General features: G+C 46.9%; 2 protein-coding genes across 7 annotated transcripts in view; one reads left to right on the forward strand and one right to left on the reverse strand.

The window, feature by feature from the left end:
• SYN3 (synapsin III) overlaps positions 1-15,980 on the reverse strand; it is a 498,442-nt gene that overhangs the window by 327,823 nt on the left and 154,639 nt on the right. The window lies entirely within an intron of this gene.
• The window catches only part of TIMP3 (TIMP metallopeptidase inhibitor 3), a 60,182-nt gene that overhangs the window by 39,713 nt on the left and 4,489 nt on the right, over positions 1-15,980 (forward strand). Inside the window, exons 2-4 of the mRNA XM_019961260.2 lie at positions 6,099-6,181; positions 14,201-14,312; positions 15,368-15,489. Of these exons, the coding sequence (XP_019816819.1) occupies positions 6,099-6,181; positions 14,201-14,312; positions 15,368-15,489 (317 nt within the window). The remainder of the gene's footprint in view (positions 1-6,098; positions 6,182-14,200; positions 14,313-15,367; positions 15,490-15,980) is intronic.

The following is a 15,980-nucleotide window of genomic DNA, read 5'->3' on the forward strand; positions in this document are numbered from 1 at the left end:
AGGAAGTGGGTAGTCAGAGGATGTGGGGGTCAGAGGGGATTATAAAGGGGTTGCTCCTCCTAGAGACAGTCTTCTCTGATTCTTAGCAGCACTGACAGTGGGGGGTGGGGAGGAGGTGCAGAAAAAGTACAAACTCTTTTACAGTCAGTACAAATCTCATGGAAAAGATTGGAGCCAGTCTGCTTTCTTGGGGGACTACCAAGTTTTACCCCCACTGGGACGCAAAACTGTTTTCAGGGTATTTGATTTTCTTTTCCATTGTTGGAAGATGGGGACCATAATAGTCACCTCATAGGGTTGCCATGAGGATAGAGTGAGATACCATGTACACACTGCTTGGCACATCAGAGGGGTTCCATGCGTGGTAGTTGTCACCTTCCCTCTTCCCTAGACTTACTGATGTGATGCAAAGAAAGGCAAGGAACTGACGGTTAATTAGTGGAAAGGCAGCTGGAGAAGTGAGAGAGCCTGACGCTGTCCTACTTGCAGAGGCTGAAATGCAGGCTGTCCATGATGCATAGGAAGTGAGAATTGCTTGGTGGCTGAGCCAGGTGGGTTATAGAATCTCTTGCTTACTGCCTTTATTGTGAGTACTCTGACCTCAGAAAGGACTTTTCCTCTGTCACCCTATTGAGAATGACAACTGGCAAATAAACATCAGGTGACCATTAGACAAGCTGGATTGCAGACATCCCCCCTTCCTGATTTCTAGAGTGCTTCCATGGGAGTGGGCATCATTTTAAAACTCCTAGATCCCTCTCTTCCTTTAAGTCCAGACCCAAGAGATGGGTGATCCCAGGGTCCATGCTTTTGTACCTACCTAGGTCCTGCCTGCTGCTGTCACGACAGCCCTTCTCTGGGGTTGACATTAATAGTGATTTCTGCTTTTGCAGAAGTTCATTCTGTCTTCTGGCCAGATGTGGCTTAGTTATTCTTGCTGCTGTCCTAAAGACTGTACATTAAGCCAGCAAAAGGGCCTTTGAGAGACAGGTATGAGGCAGAATGTGTGTGTGTGTCAGAGATAGTATCTCACCCACTAGACCACGAGATGGCTTAATCAACTCCTACATCACGGAGAGGCTCTGTACTGCTCTTGACAGGATACTAAAAGATAGGCAGAATCTAAGGTCTTCCCTTGGTATGTATTAATTCAGGTAAGGGATCCTTGCTCTCAAACTTAGCCAAATTCCAAACAGTTTGGAGCAGAAAGGTCTGGATTTGATTGAAGATGGTTGGATAGGAGGTGGAAGGAAGAGGACAGGAGGTAGGGCCAGCTCATGGCCCCTTTCTGAATCTCTGAATATGCTGATGAACAGCAGATGTGCACTTTCAGGACACACCAGCAAGCTGGATTGGAAGCAGAACCCTGTTGGCATCAAAATTGGTTTTCATTTAAAATTTAAGCTGCTTGTGGTCTATATTACCATGGATGGGTGGGAGCAGGAAGCATACAATTATTTCTGGAAGGGATGTGCCTTGTTTTGCTTGTTTGTGTAAGCGCTTATTATTCCTACCCCAATAAATAAAAAAATTATTTAAAGGAAATAAAGATAATTCTATAGAGATATATGTTTGTAACTGGATCCTAAGATGTATTATATATTCATGAGGGCCCCACATACATTTGGGCTTCCCCAATGGCTGAGTGGGTAAAAGAATCAGCCTACAATGAAGGAGACACAAAAGACAAGAGTTCGATTCCTGGGTCAGGAAGATTCCTTGGAGCAGGAAATGGTGGCAACCCACTCTAGTATTCTTGCCTGAAAATCGCATGGACAGAGGAGCTGGTGGGCTATAGTCCATGCGGTTGCAAAGAGACTTAGCACTCACAAGGACATACATTTAAATATCTATATGCCAATGGTATAAGTACATATAGCCTGGTCAATTTCTTATCTGCTTTTAAACTATTTCTTTTGAACTCCATATACTCAGAAACCCAGGAGTATAAAAGGCCCCCAAGACTGAGATTTCAGGCTACACCTCACTCCCACTTCTCTGACTGGTGTTAGTCATGAAATTTTAATGTTGTCTTCCTGCTAGAAGGTTCTTGCTGTAGGTGGGAAACGGGACTTCTATTTCTTGTTGTCACCTCCAACAGTACCCAACCCATTTTCCCGGATGCCTATCCAGTTCACACCCATGTAGCTTCAGTTGGCGGAGGACACTGGGGAGACAATGTGGGGGCTGCTGCCCAGCAGGGAGGAGAATAAGAAGACCTGTGTCCAGCCAACCCCATCTGTGCAGCTGGCTTCCAGCCGCCACATCAAGGTAGTGGGAATGGTCAGACCTGCTGCCAACTTCAAGTTTGGAAACTGTTTTCTGTTGTTGCTGAACCGTGACCTGCACCTCCCCTGTCCACTCTGGTCCCCAGGCCAACAAATGCCTTGGGGGCATCCTGATTGCCAAACAGGAAAGTACAAAATAGCACACAATTTGAATTGCAGAGGAAAAACCGAAGCAAATAAAGACATATTAATTCACTGACCAAATAGGCGGATTTGGTGTTGGCCAGTGATTTTACTTTGGACGGACTTTGCAGATCTATTTGTGAGAGCAGAATGTTATTTCAGTTCAGTTTAATGCAATTTTATTTTTGTATGGAAAACACTTGGTGTGGCCTCTGTGCTTGGTCATCCCTGCCTCAGTCTTTCTGGACCAGGACCATGGGATCTTGTTTGATCCTGGGAGGTCCCTCTTGGGTTACATATGGATGATGAGATGAGATAGGCACCTGTGATAGAGTTGGTGCCCCAGGCTTAAAATCACCTGTTAAGCTTTGTTCTGACCAGTTAATGTCTGTTCCCCCACCTCTTAATGAAATTTTACAAGACTAGAGTATTTTGATGAGCTTGTCTTTCTCCTTGTCCTAAGGAGAAGGCCCAGGCCTTAGCTTACAGTGCATGTTAGAAGCCTAAAGATGCTCAGGATGGTCACATCACAGAAGTCATGATAGTGGCAGAAATACTAATAATAGTGACGGCAAACACATAGGGTTTGGGATGAGCCACAAACTGTCCTTGGTGTTTGTACTACTTAACCTTCATAGCAACTTTATGAGATATGGTCACAGATTAGGAAACAAAGGCACAGAGAGGCATAGTAACTTTCCTAAGGTCACACAGCATCAGGGCTGGGATTCAGACCCAGGCAATCAGGTTCCAGAGACCAGGCTCTTAAATGCTATGTCATGCTGCTCTTCACTAGTAGTAAGTACATCACTTAGAAGCCATGTGAGGGGCACTGGGCCAAGACAGATTTAGGAAGACGGAGCTCTGGGGATACAAGGATTTGCCTGAGGCTGTACATAATGGAGCTCAAACGTAAATGTGGCTTCCCGATTACAGAAACTTACTTTCCCCTGAACTATTCTCAGATGAAAGATTCTAAGCTCAGACCATGTCAGGGATAAGGAAGGAACTGGCTCCCTGTGCATGCAGAAGCTTCCAGAAGTAGCGAGCTTTATACAGGTCTGCTTATGACATGTTATGTCTAAACGAAGGCAAGCCATTTTTGAGCCAGGAAAGTGTAGATGTTACTATTTAAAGGAATCCCTTCTGCTTTTTTTCTCCCTAAGCCAATGGCTCACTCCTTCGTTTACCTTCTGTATTAATGAAGCAGCAGAAGATGCAGCCAAATCAATTCAGGAAGAATCAATAGGAAAGTCCTGGCAAAGATGCCTTCTGCCCAACAGTTAAGCTGTTACAACCTGCCTGTGGGAGTTAATGTAGAGGAAATAGTCCCTGGGGCCTCTGGGAGGATGGCTTCCTGCCAAGGATGCTGTTTCAAAGCTGGACACAAAGGTGGAGGCAGAATCTTTAGGGAGCTTGGCCTGGGATCTCGCCAAGCTGTCTTTTTTTACAGCAGACTTGGAAACAATCACTTGCCTCTTTCACACCGAGCTGCCTTGGCTAAATTGCTAAACTTGCCAATAGGTCCCATGTTTTGCCATCCCTGGCAGCTAAGGTTTGGAGGGGCCCTTGAATCATCTGGGGCCTGACTTCATGTCTGACTAGGAGAGTAGACTCTAAGCTCATCTGGGGAGAAACAGGATAGGATTCAGCTGGAGTAGGGGAATAGATGATGGACTGAGAAACACAGTGGGACATCCAAAATGGGGAAGGATAACAGATTTACCAGAGTAGGCAGGTGTGTGTGTGTGTGTGTGTGCGTACGTGTGTGTACGTGTGTGTGTGCGCGAGTGTCTGTGTGTGTGTAAAGGGTAACTTATTTGACAAACATTTATTGAGCATCTACTCTTTTTTGGGCTAAATGCAACCTGAGGTAAAAAAGAGTGATAAGATCCTAGAACTGAAAGAGTTCAATCTGTAATTCAAACATGGCTACTATAAATGCAAAAATCCATTCCATTCTGGTTAAGGTCCTTCCCTGGTAGCTCAGAGAGTAAAGAGTCTGCCTGCAATGCAGGAGACACAGGTTTGATCCCTGGGTCAGGAAGATACCCTGGAGCAGGAAATGCAACCCACTTCAGTATTCTTGCCTGGAAAATCCCATGGATGGAGGAGCCTGACAGGCTACAGTCCATGGGGTTGCACAGAGTCAAACATGACTGAGCAGTTAACTCAATGAGAGAATCCAGCTCCCTTTGATGGAGACACTCTCTGCCGCTATGATGGCATCACCTCGATCTCCCTGACTTTGTTGCTAGATCTCGTTATTAGACAATTTTTTCTTTGGCTGAGTCAATGAATGCAACTTCTTTGCAGTTTCCGAGTTCAGTCTTTAAGATCTATAAGACAACTGTTAGGTGCTTCTTCTTCACATATTATAGAAAAAGAAGCCTCTTATAATCTCCAAGACAATCCCTCTATTCTCTGTGTTCTTACTGCATATAGTAAATGCCTGTCTTAAAGTCTCTGTCATACTGGATCTCTCTAATTCTTTTTATATTCGTAATCAACTAATATTTACTGAGCAACTCCCTTCAACCAGATGTTGTAATAAGAAATTTCATAAAATGTTTTGTTTAATCCTCATTCCAATTCCCAATCCTCATTCCCTGACATAGGTGGTACATTCTCTTCACAGATAAAACAATTGAAGTTCAGAAAGAGGAAGTGGTTACATCTCTCTGTTTCTGTATCTGTGGAATGTGGATGTTAATACTGACCTTGTAAGGCAGTTGTGAAGAGTAAATAAGTAAAATGTACTTTTGCACATAGAAGGTGTGTGATAAATGGGAGCTATTTTTTTTCTAGTAACAATCCTTCCATGGTCAGCCTATTTCATTTTGCCAGTGATGATGATAATGATGATGACAGTAATAACATTTACCTAGTACACACTCCGTCCAAGACATAGTGCCCAGAGTTTCACAGGCATTACTTGCCTAATCGATTCAGGTAACTGGTAACATTATTATCCTGTTTTATAGAAGAAGTCAGAGGCCAGAAACAAAGGTACTTGTCCACAATCATAATAACCATAAAGAACAGGGCTGGGATGGGGAAAGTTCAGTTGGCTCCTAAGCCCCTGCTCCCAACTGCTTCTTCCTCTACCACACCCTCACTGAGCCGCCATCCCATGCCATCTAACTGCGGGGTACCAAGGGCCCTATCACAGTACCAACTGGGGCATGGAGGGAAACTGGGGTGCATCACAACTCTGTGGATGTACCAGGATGTGGCAAAACGTAGGCATGCAAAGGAAGTCCCAAATGAGCAAGAACTCAGAAAGGGGTCTGAGAGACCACGGGATTATCAGAGGTGCAATGAGGAGAGGGCAGGAAGCACTGACAGGAGAAGATTTTGGATTATGGTGAAAGCATAGAGTCACTCCTCCAGGGATGACTGCAGCCTAGAAATTTCTGGACAGCAATTATGAACATTTAGGGAAATTAGCTCCAAAGATGTCTGCTTCCCTTGTCTCCTCCACTTCTCCCTGCCCCCTACTCCCCCATCCCAGGGTTTCTTATCTGAATTCTTGCTCTTATAAACACAATTGTCTATTCCAGTTGCCTCACTATTACTAAGAAAGCAATTCCAGGCACACGGCAGGTAGATGCCTGCTCTGAGATGTGGTCCCTCATATGGTTCAGGCCTCCCTAACCTCCCTGTTTGTCTTGCCTTTTTCTCCAGTGATCCGAGCCAAGGTGGTAGGGAAGAAACTGCTGAAGGAGGGGCCCTTTGGCACGATGGTCTACACCATCAAGCAGATGAAGGTGAGTGATAGCCCAATCCCAGGCTCAGGAGGATTTGGGGGTGGGCAAAGGGCAAGGTTTCTGTCAGAGTGTCTTGGCCAGTGGAGGCAACTGGAACTGGACTTAGAGAGTGTGTTTGCTTGGTATCTGATCCCCAGCCATAGCCCCTCTACCTGGCAGGAGAGGGTGTAGATGAGGCAGCAGAAGGGGAAGGGTGGTGGTGGTGGTGGCTGTTTCATCCCAGAGCCAGGGCAGGTGGAGTCCTTCAGAGGCAGCTGTTAAGAAGCTGGGCTCTGAAACCAGACAGCAGACAGTCCTGTTATCTAGTTACTACGAGCTATTGGCTAAGTCACTGCCCCTCCCTGGGCCTCAGTCTTTCTATCTATAAAATGGGGGCACGTAGGAATGTTGACTAGATGGTCTCTATGGGTTCATCTGAGGTTTGATTTTTTAGGATTAAACAATGCCTACTTTTAAGCAGTCACTAAGATTATAACCTAGGTTTGACCTCTTAAAACTTTACATTGAACTTATATCACAGGAACCTCAAGCCAAAGTAGGAACTGCACCCTTTCCCTATTTTCCTGGGTTTAATTGTATTCTCACATCCCAGTAGTTAGCATCATCTACTAAGCATATTCATGTAACTGAGCATATTTGTGAGCACATTAGCATTAGGAAACACATTCAGGAAGCATGCCTTCAGGAAAAGCACATCAGATTCTAAACCTAGGGAGCCCGCCTCCTAGTCTCAGCTCCATCCTCCACTGAGTTCACTTGCTTTAGAACTGTCCCCTTTCCTGGGCTCAGTTTTGCCATCTGTTAGTGGACTCAATGGACGTGACTTTGAGTGAACTCTGGGAGATGGTAATGGACAGGGAGGCCGGGCATGCTGCGATTCATGGGGTCGCAAAGAGTTGGACACGACTGAGTGACTGAACTGAACTGAACTGAATGGTACTTTGCCAACAAAGGTCCATCTAGTCAAGGCTATGGTTTTTCCTGTGGTCATGTATGGATGTGAAAGTTGGACTGTGAAGAAAGCTGAGAACCAAAGAACTGATGCTTTTGAACTGTGGTGTAGGAGAAGACTCTTGAGAGTCCCTTGGACTGCAAGGAAATCCAACCAGTCCATTCTGAAGGAGACCAGCCCTGGGTGTTCTTTGGAAGGAATGATGCTAAAGCTGAAACTCCAATACTTTGGCCACCTCATGTGAAGAGTTGACTCATTGGAAAAGACTCTGATGCTGGGAGGGATTAGGGGCAGGAGGAGAAGGGGATGACAGAGGATGAGATGGCTGGATGGCATCACCAACTCAATGGACATGAGTTTGAGTGAACTCCGGGAGTTGGTGATGGACAGGGAGGCCTGGCGTGCTGCGATTCATGGGGTCACAAAGAGTCGGACACAACTGAGCGACTGAACTGAACTAAACTGAATGGTGTGGGGTTGGACTTAGCACTCCTAAGAGCCCTCCTGGCTTAGGCATTTCAGGATTATAAGTGCCCTGGGACATGGACTGTGTTGCTTCTAAGCAGGAGCTAGTTTGGGTGCTTTGGCACAGAGGACTGGGGCTCTACCCTGAACAGCTTGGCAGCTGGCCCATCATCCCTCCCCCTCACTTTTTAAGCACCTCCTTGCATGCAGCACTCTGTGCCAGGAACTCTGGAGGCCACAAGGGAGATGCGGTCCCTATGTTTAAGAACTATAGTCAGGAGTTTGAGATGGGGTGTGCCCAGGTCCCAGTGGACTGCCAGCCTGGGTACAACTCAGTGCTCATATTTGCATTCCCAGCAATTAGAGTGGGACCAACAGGGACTCAGTAAATTCTTGTCCACATAATGAGGGAATGAGGGTGAGACCCACTAGCCTGAAACCCTGCAGAGGAAACAATCCGTGGGTAGGACTGAGAAGTAGGGAGAGACACAGCCATGGGTGGTACCCAGCCATCTCGGAGGCAGACCTCCAGGCCTCATAATTCCTGCGTCCTGAAGCCCGACGTTAGATGTACTGAGTTTGCGGAACCTGTTGCTTTGGATTCAATTTTGGAAACGTCCACAGCCTTCTGGTTATGTAATGTCCAGAGTCAGGCCTGGATGGCTGCCCTTGGCTGCCCAAGCCTGGTCATGGGACCAGCTTATGTCTTCAGACAGCCATGGGGAAAGAAGAGTGGGTGGAGGGGGAACCAACAAGAGCAGTAACAACCCAAAAACCCACTGTGTAACCACTGGCAGCTGGCAAGCAGATGCAAAAGCAGATTAGACAAAGGCAGAGGTTCAGGAGATGCAATCCCTGTCTGCTCTGAAACAGCCCTTCACATTATGAGAGACGCTCTGCAGCTAGCAGAGCACTGGGAGGGGAAGAGCGGGGGGCAGCAGTTCCTAAGCTTGCCCAGCTCCTCTCCTTCCTTCATGGCCTGGATGCCAGGGTCACCAGAGGCCTTGCTGTGGGTACAATGTCCTGTTCCTGCCTCACTGGGGTAAGAACAGCCCCTGGGCGTCATTTAGAGGCCAAATGATACTTGCTCACCTATCTGCTTCAGGGGAAAAAAAACCCATTCCCAAGATGCTGGTCTTATGCTGTTCATTCACCATCTTTCACCCAGGTCATGGATCAGAGTGCTGGGCATTAGAAAATAAAATTCCCTGTCTTATTTGTGACAGAGGCTCAAAGGGAAATGAGTTGCCCAGAATCACACATTTCATTAAAGGCAAATCTAGTTCCAAAACTGAGGTGTCAGGACTCCTTCCCAACCCTGGGTGTTCTTTACATGACTCCCCAAAATCTCCCTGAAATCCTACTTCGATCATCAGCCACCATCCAGTACCTTTGTTAACTCTGTCCCTGCTACCAGCCCACTATTGGATAAACCATAGAATTGGTCATTGCCCTTCTATCCAGAGAGGCCACTGGATTCTGCTGGTCTCCAGGTACCGGTAGGCTAGTCTGAGATGGTGCAGGGCAGGGGAGCAGGAGTAGGCCTTCCTCCCCTCTCTCACTTCCTTTCTCTCTTCCTCCCTGCCCTCTCTGTGCTTTGCACTGTGCTTTTCTGAGCTGAGGATACAAAGATAATTGTTATAATGAACACAAGGCTCCATACAAGTAACAATGAAAGAACATTTACTATGTACTATGCATCCTGATAAGCCTTTGCATGGGTCAGTCCTCACAACAACTCGATGAAACAGATAAACATTATCCTCTATTTTACAGGTGAGACTTGAAAGCTTATACAACTGTCAAGATCATTTAGTTAGAAACTGGTGACTAGAGTGAAATTAGAGTTTTTGCCTACAAGATTACAGAGCAGCAGGCTGATTTACCCTTCCCGCCCACTTTGGGGGATCCCTGGCAACACGCCATTTGTATCTAATTCCCCTAGGAAACAAAAGGAGGTTAGCTTGGGTTTGTGGGTTTGTCATCCAGCAGTGTTGGAGAAGGCAATGGCACCCCACTCCAGTACTCTTGCCTGGAAAATCCCATAAATGTAGGAGCCTGGTAGGCTACAGTCCATGGGGTTGCGAAGAGTTGGACACGACTGAGCGACTTCACTTTCACTTTTCACTTTCATGCACTGGAGAAGGAAATGGCAACCCACTACAGTGTTCTTGCCTGGAGAATACCAGGGATGGCGGAGCCTGGTGGGCTGCCGTCTATGGGGTCGCACAGAGTCACAGACAACTGAAGCGAGTTAGCAGCAGCAGCATCCAGCAGTGTAGCTCTTGACTTGCAAAGGGTGTATGGAAAAAATCTTTGTAGGAAGAAAGGGGAAGAGGCCTGGGAGGGGAGCCTGCAGGAGTTTTGGCACGGGTCCCTGGGCGCTTTGTTCTAGAGGATTAGAGTCTACCCAGAGAGTCCGCTGGGGAAAGCAAGGACTCCCTTAAAGCACGGCTAAAGGAACTCAGAAGACATGAGAATTTGAGCTGCACTATCTGACCGCTTTCTTTTCTGAGTTCCCAACCTCTCACCCCCAAATTTCTCACCAGATGAAAGGCAGGCAGACCCCCCTCCCATATGCTGATTCTGGAGCCTCCGGTCATCCTCTCAGGTATATCTTGAGTGTGCACAGGAGAGACTGGGAGGGTGTTAGAATGTTGAGGCAGCTTACTGCAAGCTCAGACTTGGAGATTAGCTGGGGCTGGGGTGCTGGGCTGTGGAGCAAAGGTGGAAGTTCCCAGAATTGGATGTTCTAATCTTTGGGGACCTTATCTCTCATCAGGACTATGAGAAAGCATCTGCTTTGCTTTGACTATAGTTTATGCCAAGGAAACCCGCTCTCAGACTGGCTACAGGGGAGAGCAAGTGGGGGACATGATGTCCCAGCTGGTCTCGGGGAAAGTCCCATGGGAAGGCCCGCTGGTCATGTGCTGTGCACATCCTGACCCTGGGGAGGACAGATCTGCTGGACAATCGGATTGCCTGGCCCCCAGGACTTCCTTCCTTCAGGGCTTTGTCTAATCAAAATGAGCAATGGCAGCATCTCGCCTTTGAAGCTGCAGCTGGAAGCCTTTCTGGCCACCCCTCCCTGCTCTCCCCCTCCCTCCGGCCAGCCCACAGGGATGGGGAGCCCCTCCACAGCCCAACGCCTGTGACTCTGCTCTCGTGTGCTCTGCCTCCCCAGCTAGACAGCCCGATCTGTGAGAGAAAGTCCGTGCACTTGGTGCTCCAGGCAGGTTTCTACTGCCTCTGAAACGCGACTGCTTATAGGAAGCAGTGTGAGTTTAAGTGAGTTCAGGCTATAAAGCAGTGTCCAGCACAGTGCTGACCCTCCACAGGCAAGCCAGAAATATCTGACATAGTGGTGACAGTTCACGCTGCGAATATGGATAAAGACCAGACGACATTCCATAAGAAATGGGTAAAACTCCCCAAACTCAGAAATTTCTTTCTCACATTACTTGTTCCTTCACTCCAAGGGAAGTTAAGAAGTTCTTGGAACTTCATGTACTTACTATCATGAAGCGAGGCCGAGGGGTTTGTAAAGTCCAGTGTGGTGTGTGGGTATGCATATATGTGTGTATATATATAGCAATGAAATATTATAATGGAATATTATTCAGCCTCAAAAAAGGGAAATTTGTCATTTGTGACAACACAGGTGAACCTGGAGGACATTAATGCTAAGTATAATAAGCCAGACACGGAAAGAAAAGTATTACACAGCCTCATTTATTTGTGAAATCTAAAAAAAGTAGAATTCTTTGAAACAGCGAGTGGAATGGTGGTTATCAGGATCTAGGAGATGCAGAAAATGGGAGATGTTGGTGAAAGGTTACAGACTTTCAGTACTGAGGTATGTGTGAGTTCTGGAGATCTAACGCACAGCATTGGGACTATAGTCGACAACATTGTAGGACGTGCCAGAAAGTTGCTGAGAGAGATGTTAAGCGTTCTCACACATAAAAAGGTAACTGTGAGGTTATGGATGTGTTAACTAGCTTCCTTGTGGTAATCACATCATATACATATTTCAAAATAACCCTTGCATACCTTACCCTTTTGATACATCTTTTATCTGTCAATCATACCTCAATAAAGCCAGTGGGGAGTGGGGAAGGAGCAACCTGCCTACTTCTGAAACCAGCTTTAACTATTTGTACCAAGAGACGAAGCTGGGCAAGACATGTAGGAAGAAGGGGACCAAATTCTTCTGTCTGCTCATGACAAACATCAGTAAAACTTGTTTTAAGCTAACTTTAACTAAATGTGTGCCAGGTGCTATTCTAAGGCATTTAATTCTCAAAAACACCTTATAAAGTCAGTTGGTTGTTGTTTAGTCAACAAGTCATGTTCAGCTCTTTGCAACCCCCTGGGCTGCAGTGTGCCAGTCCTCCCTGTCCTTCACTATCTCCTGGAGTTTGCTCAAACTCATGTCCACTGAGTCAGTGATGCCATCCAACCATCTCATTCTCTGTCACCCCCTTCTCTTGCCCTCAATCTTTCCTAGGATCAGAGTTTTTTCAATGAGTCAGTTCTTTGCATCAGGTGATTTGCCCCATTTTAGAGATGAAGAAACTGAGGCCCAAAGATAGTAAACAACTTTCCAAGAAGCTAATAAATAGCAGAGACAAGATATAGACTCTGGCTGTCTGTCTATAGAACCTGAGTTTACCATTAATCTTCCATTGCATTGGCTGGACTAGATTACCCACGTTTCCAATTCTGAGATTCTCTAATTTTAGGACATTATAAACCTATTATAACCCTTCTAAATTTTTCAAACCAATTCTAGGTCTCTATGGCTACAGACATAATAATACTTTAGGATCAATATTTAGATTAAGCTAGATTAATATAAAAAAAGACAACAAAATGAGTAAAAATCTGCCTAACTTTACCATACATTTACTACAAATGTATTGTTATTTTCAGAATTGACCTTAAAAGGCAGCTCTGTATTTGTCAGACTCAGTCTTTTATAATGTATTAAGATTCTGACTTTGTGTGTAAGTGCTAGAAACCATGTTAAAATAAGGTGTTCTTCAGTTCAAAAGTAGCAATGATGCTAAGCTGATTTCAACAAGTTGAGTTCTTACTGGGCAGGGGCTGGATTCTCACTCATAAACCAGAGAGGAGATAAAGGGAACACACCAACATGGAATAAACTGAGGCTCCAGTAGGCTGTCCTGTAAAACCTAGAGCAAGTACTGAGTTGGAACACTTGCCAAAAAGGCAAGGGTAATCCACACCAAAACAAGAAGTTGCTGGGCCTGGGAGTAAATGCAAGGGATGTTCTCCCAGGGCCACGCATGATGGCATGCACACAGCAGCCCTCTTAGGTACGGTTCTTATTAGAGCAAGAGAGGCACCATCCACCACTGAGGAACTGGGCGGTAGGATGGGACATGCCCCCGCCCCCCGTGGCATAACTGAAAACTGAGTGAAAACAGAAGTCTCCCCCACCCCCTGCTCTTGGCTGCATTTCCTTGTTTAGCTGGAGAGCCTCGAGGGAGAAGAGGGTTGCAAAGGGAGGCCAGGTAAATTAAAAGCACCTGCACTGATGGTTGTACACAATTAGAACAGTACTCCCCTTAAAAAGGAAGTAGCTCCCAAACCCTGTGAGTCCAACAAACCCATTACGATGGCGGGGCGGGGTGGGGGGGGGGGGTTGGGGGGATTGGGGGGGTGGGGGGGTTTGGGGGGGGTTGGGGGGGTTTGGGGGGGTTGGGGGGGTGGGGAGCGGGGGGCGGCTCATGGACCACCTACCCCCGCCAGGCAATCACCACTTAAAAGAAAACAGGGAGAAAAAAAACAGCCCATTAGATTGAATGGGAGACACTTAGATGATACACCAGTGAGGTGATGTCTGGCTTTTTATTAATTACTCTAAGTAAATTAATAACGCATACCAGAACTAAAGCAGAAACACTGTCTTATTGGAAACCCTTGGGATAATCCCAGAGACCACCAGCCATCCAGGGCTAAGAACTGAGGGATAATGGGATTCGGCAGCACCTCGGTGCCCCCTCCCACCCCTGCCAGCTAACAAGGTTAACAGTTGTCTCAGCAGATCAGGGCCTGCAGAACGCTCGTGGACTAGACCTGGAATCGCCAAGTGGTTTCAGCCTCCATTATGTGCACACTGGTGGCTCTGAGCACATGCTGATGAAGGAGGCAGATAGCTATAAATGGCACCTGCCTGCATCAGAGGCCCTTAGCCATGAGCTTGTGAGGCTGCCAGGGAGACAGCATAGGATAATGGTTAAGAACAAGTTCTCCTGCTTACATTCCTGTCTCTGCCACACACCAACCGTGTGCCCTTAGACAAGCCACGTAACCTGTCTGGGCCTTGGGCTCCTCACCTATAACATGGAGTGGGAGGTGTGACTGGCTGGATGGGAAGGTTTCTTGGGGAAGGCACCAACCGTGGCTCGGAAGAGAGAGGAGCAGGTGTCTTTGCCTCTGGAGTGAAGACCCTTTGGTAGGTAGTTCAGTGACTGGCCACAGTGGCCTATAAAGGAAATCCGATCCCACAGCCCAAATGATGGCATGTGTTCTGAGGTCTGGTCCTCCTCTCATGACATTCCTTCTGCCCACAGATGTACCGAGGATTCACCAAGATGCCCCATGTGCAGTACATCCACACAGAAGCTTCTGAAAGTCTCTGTGGCCTTAAGCTTGAGGTCAACAAGTACCAGTACCTGCTGACAGGTAATGGCCAACTCCGGCATCTAGGTCAGGGTTTGGCCAAGGTCCACTGCTCCTCAGTTCAGAAGATGAAGGAGTTGTAGACCTAGCAGTGTTCTCAGGTCCCTGGTGATGTGCCCGCTGAATTGTAAGGAGTTATCTAGAGTTGAGTCTATCTTACTCGGCCATTGGTCGGAGCTTAAAGTTTCTATGTGAGGCTGGGTTTTACTCTTTTGGACTCTGTGGGTGAGGGAGAGGGAGAGGGTGGGGTGATTTGGGAGAATGGCATTGAAACATATATAATATCATATATGAAACGAATCGCCAGTCCAAGTTCGATACATGGTACTGGTTGCTTGGGGCTGGTGCACTGGGATGACCCAGAGGGATGGTATGGGGAGGGAGGAGGGAGTGGGGTTCAGGATGGGCAACACGTGTATACCTGGGGCGGATTCATGTTGATGTATGGCAAAACCAATACACTATTGTAAAGTAGTTAACCTCCAATTAAAATAAATAAATTTATATTAAAAATAAATAAATAAAATTAATTTTTATTGGAGTACAGTTGCTTTACGAGGCTGGGTTTTAGTCTCCATTCTACCACTGACTGTGGAGAAAATCTCCTAGTTTTGCAATTTCTCAGCTTTACAATAAGTAAAAAGAAATTGCTAGTACCTATTGCTCTCCACATCTCAGTCAACCTATTAGGTCTGTCTTTTAAAGCTGTCCACCTTTAGGCAATCAGTGGAGAAAAGGAAAAAAACAAAAGCAAGACCAAAAAGCCATTGATGTGAGAAGAGAACAGTTGGTCTCTGACCCGAGCTCCAGTGCTCACTGGGTTTGTGGACCTTCCACGCATCGCTTAACCTCTCCAAGCTTAATTTTCTGCATTTGGAAAATGGGTATACAATCCATCCTAAAAGGTGTTGGAGAAGATGAAATAAAATCATGGGACAGTAAAGTACGTAGTACATACATTTCCTGACCTAAGGAGGTTACTCAGTAGGCATGAATTCCTTCTCTTCTGGCTGGGTTCTGGACAAAATAACTCTCCCCTTGTCCCTTTCCTCCTCTAGGCCGAGTCTATGATGGCAAGATGTACACAGGACTGTGTAACTTTGTAGAGAGGTGGGACCAGCTCACCCTCTCCCAGCGCAAGGGGCTGAACTATCGATATCACCTGGGCTGTAACTGCAAGGTAAGCCTCAGGGATAGCAGATGGGGGGGCTACTGGCTGGCAGCCCTAGAAACACCAGCTCCTCCAGAACTGGGCACTGGGCCCTTGGGCTGAGAAGGGTGTGCGGTTCAGGCCTGGGCAGAGGGGCAGGTCTGAGCAGGGGTGGCAAGCAATGTTGCACCTATGCTGAGCAGCAAAGAGGGAGAGGAAAGAATGCCTTTCTGCTCTAATTTGTGCTGCCCACTTGGCAGCTGCTGGGGCATGAGGGCTCTTCAGCATTCTTGACCCCCCGCTCCGCACTGTGACTCAAGGTTGTAGAAGGTACAGGATCCTTAATGGCAAGTCCTGCCAAGTCCCAAGTGGGCTTGCTTAGGCAGCTGACTCACTGGTGGCCCCCACCCAAGGCGGCTTAACTGGTACAGGACTGCAGATACCACTTGCTTCAGAAGGTCACTCTTCAACCTGGCCCAACTTCTTGACCCAAGCACAGAGTTAGGGCCCACAGCCTTGCT

This window comes from Bos indicus, chromosome 5 (genome assembly GCF_029378745.1).
Source record: "Bos indicus isolate NIAB-ARS_2022 breed Sahiwal x Tharparkar chromosome 5, NIAB-ARS_B.indTharparkar_mat_pri_1.0, whole genome shotgun sequence".
NCBI classification, from domain to species: domain Eukaryota; kingdom Metazoa; phylum Chordata; class Mammalia; order Artiodactyla; family Bovidae; genus Bos; species Bos indicus.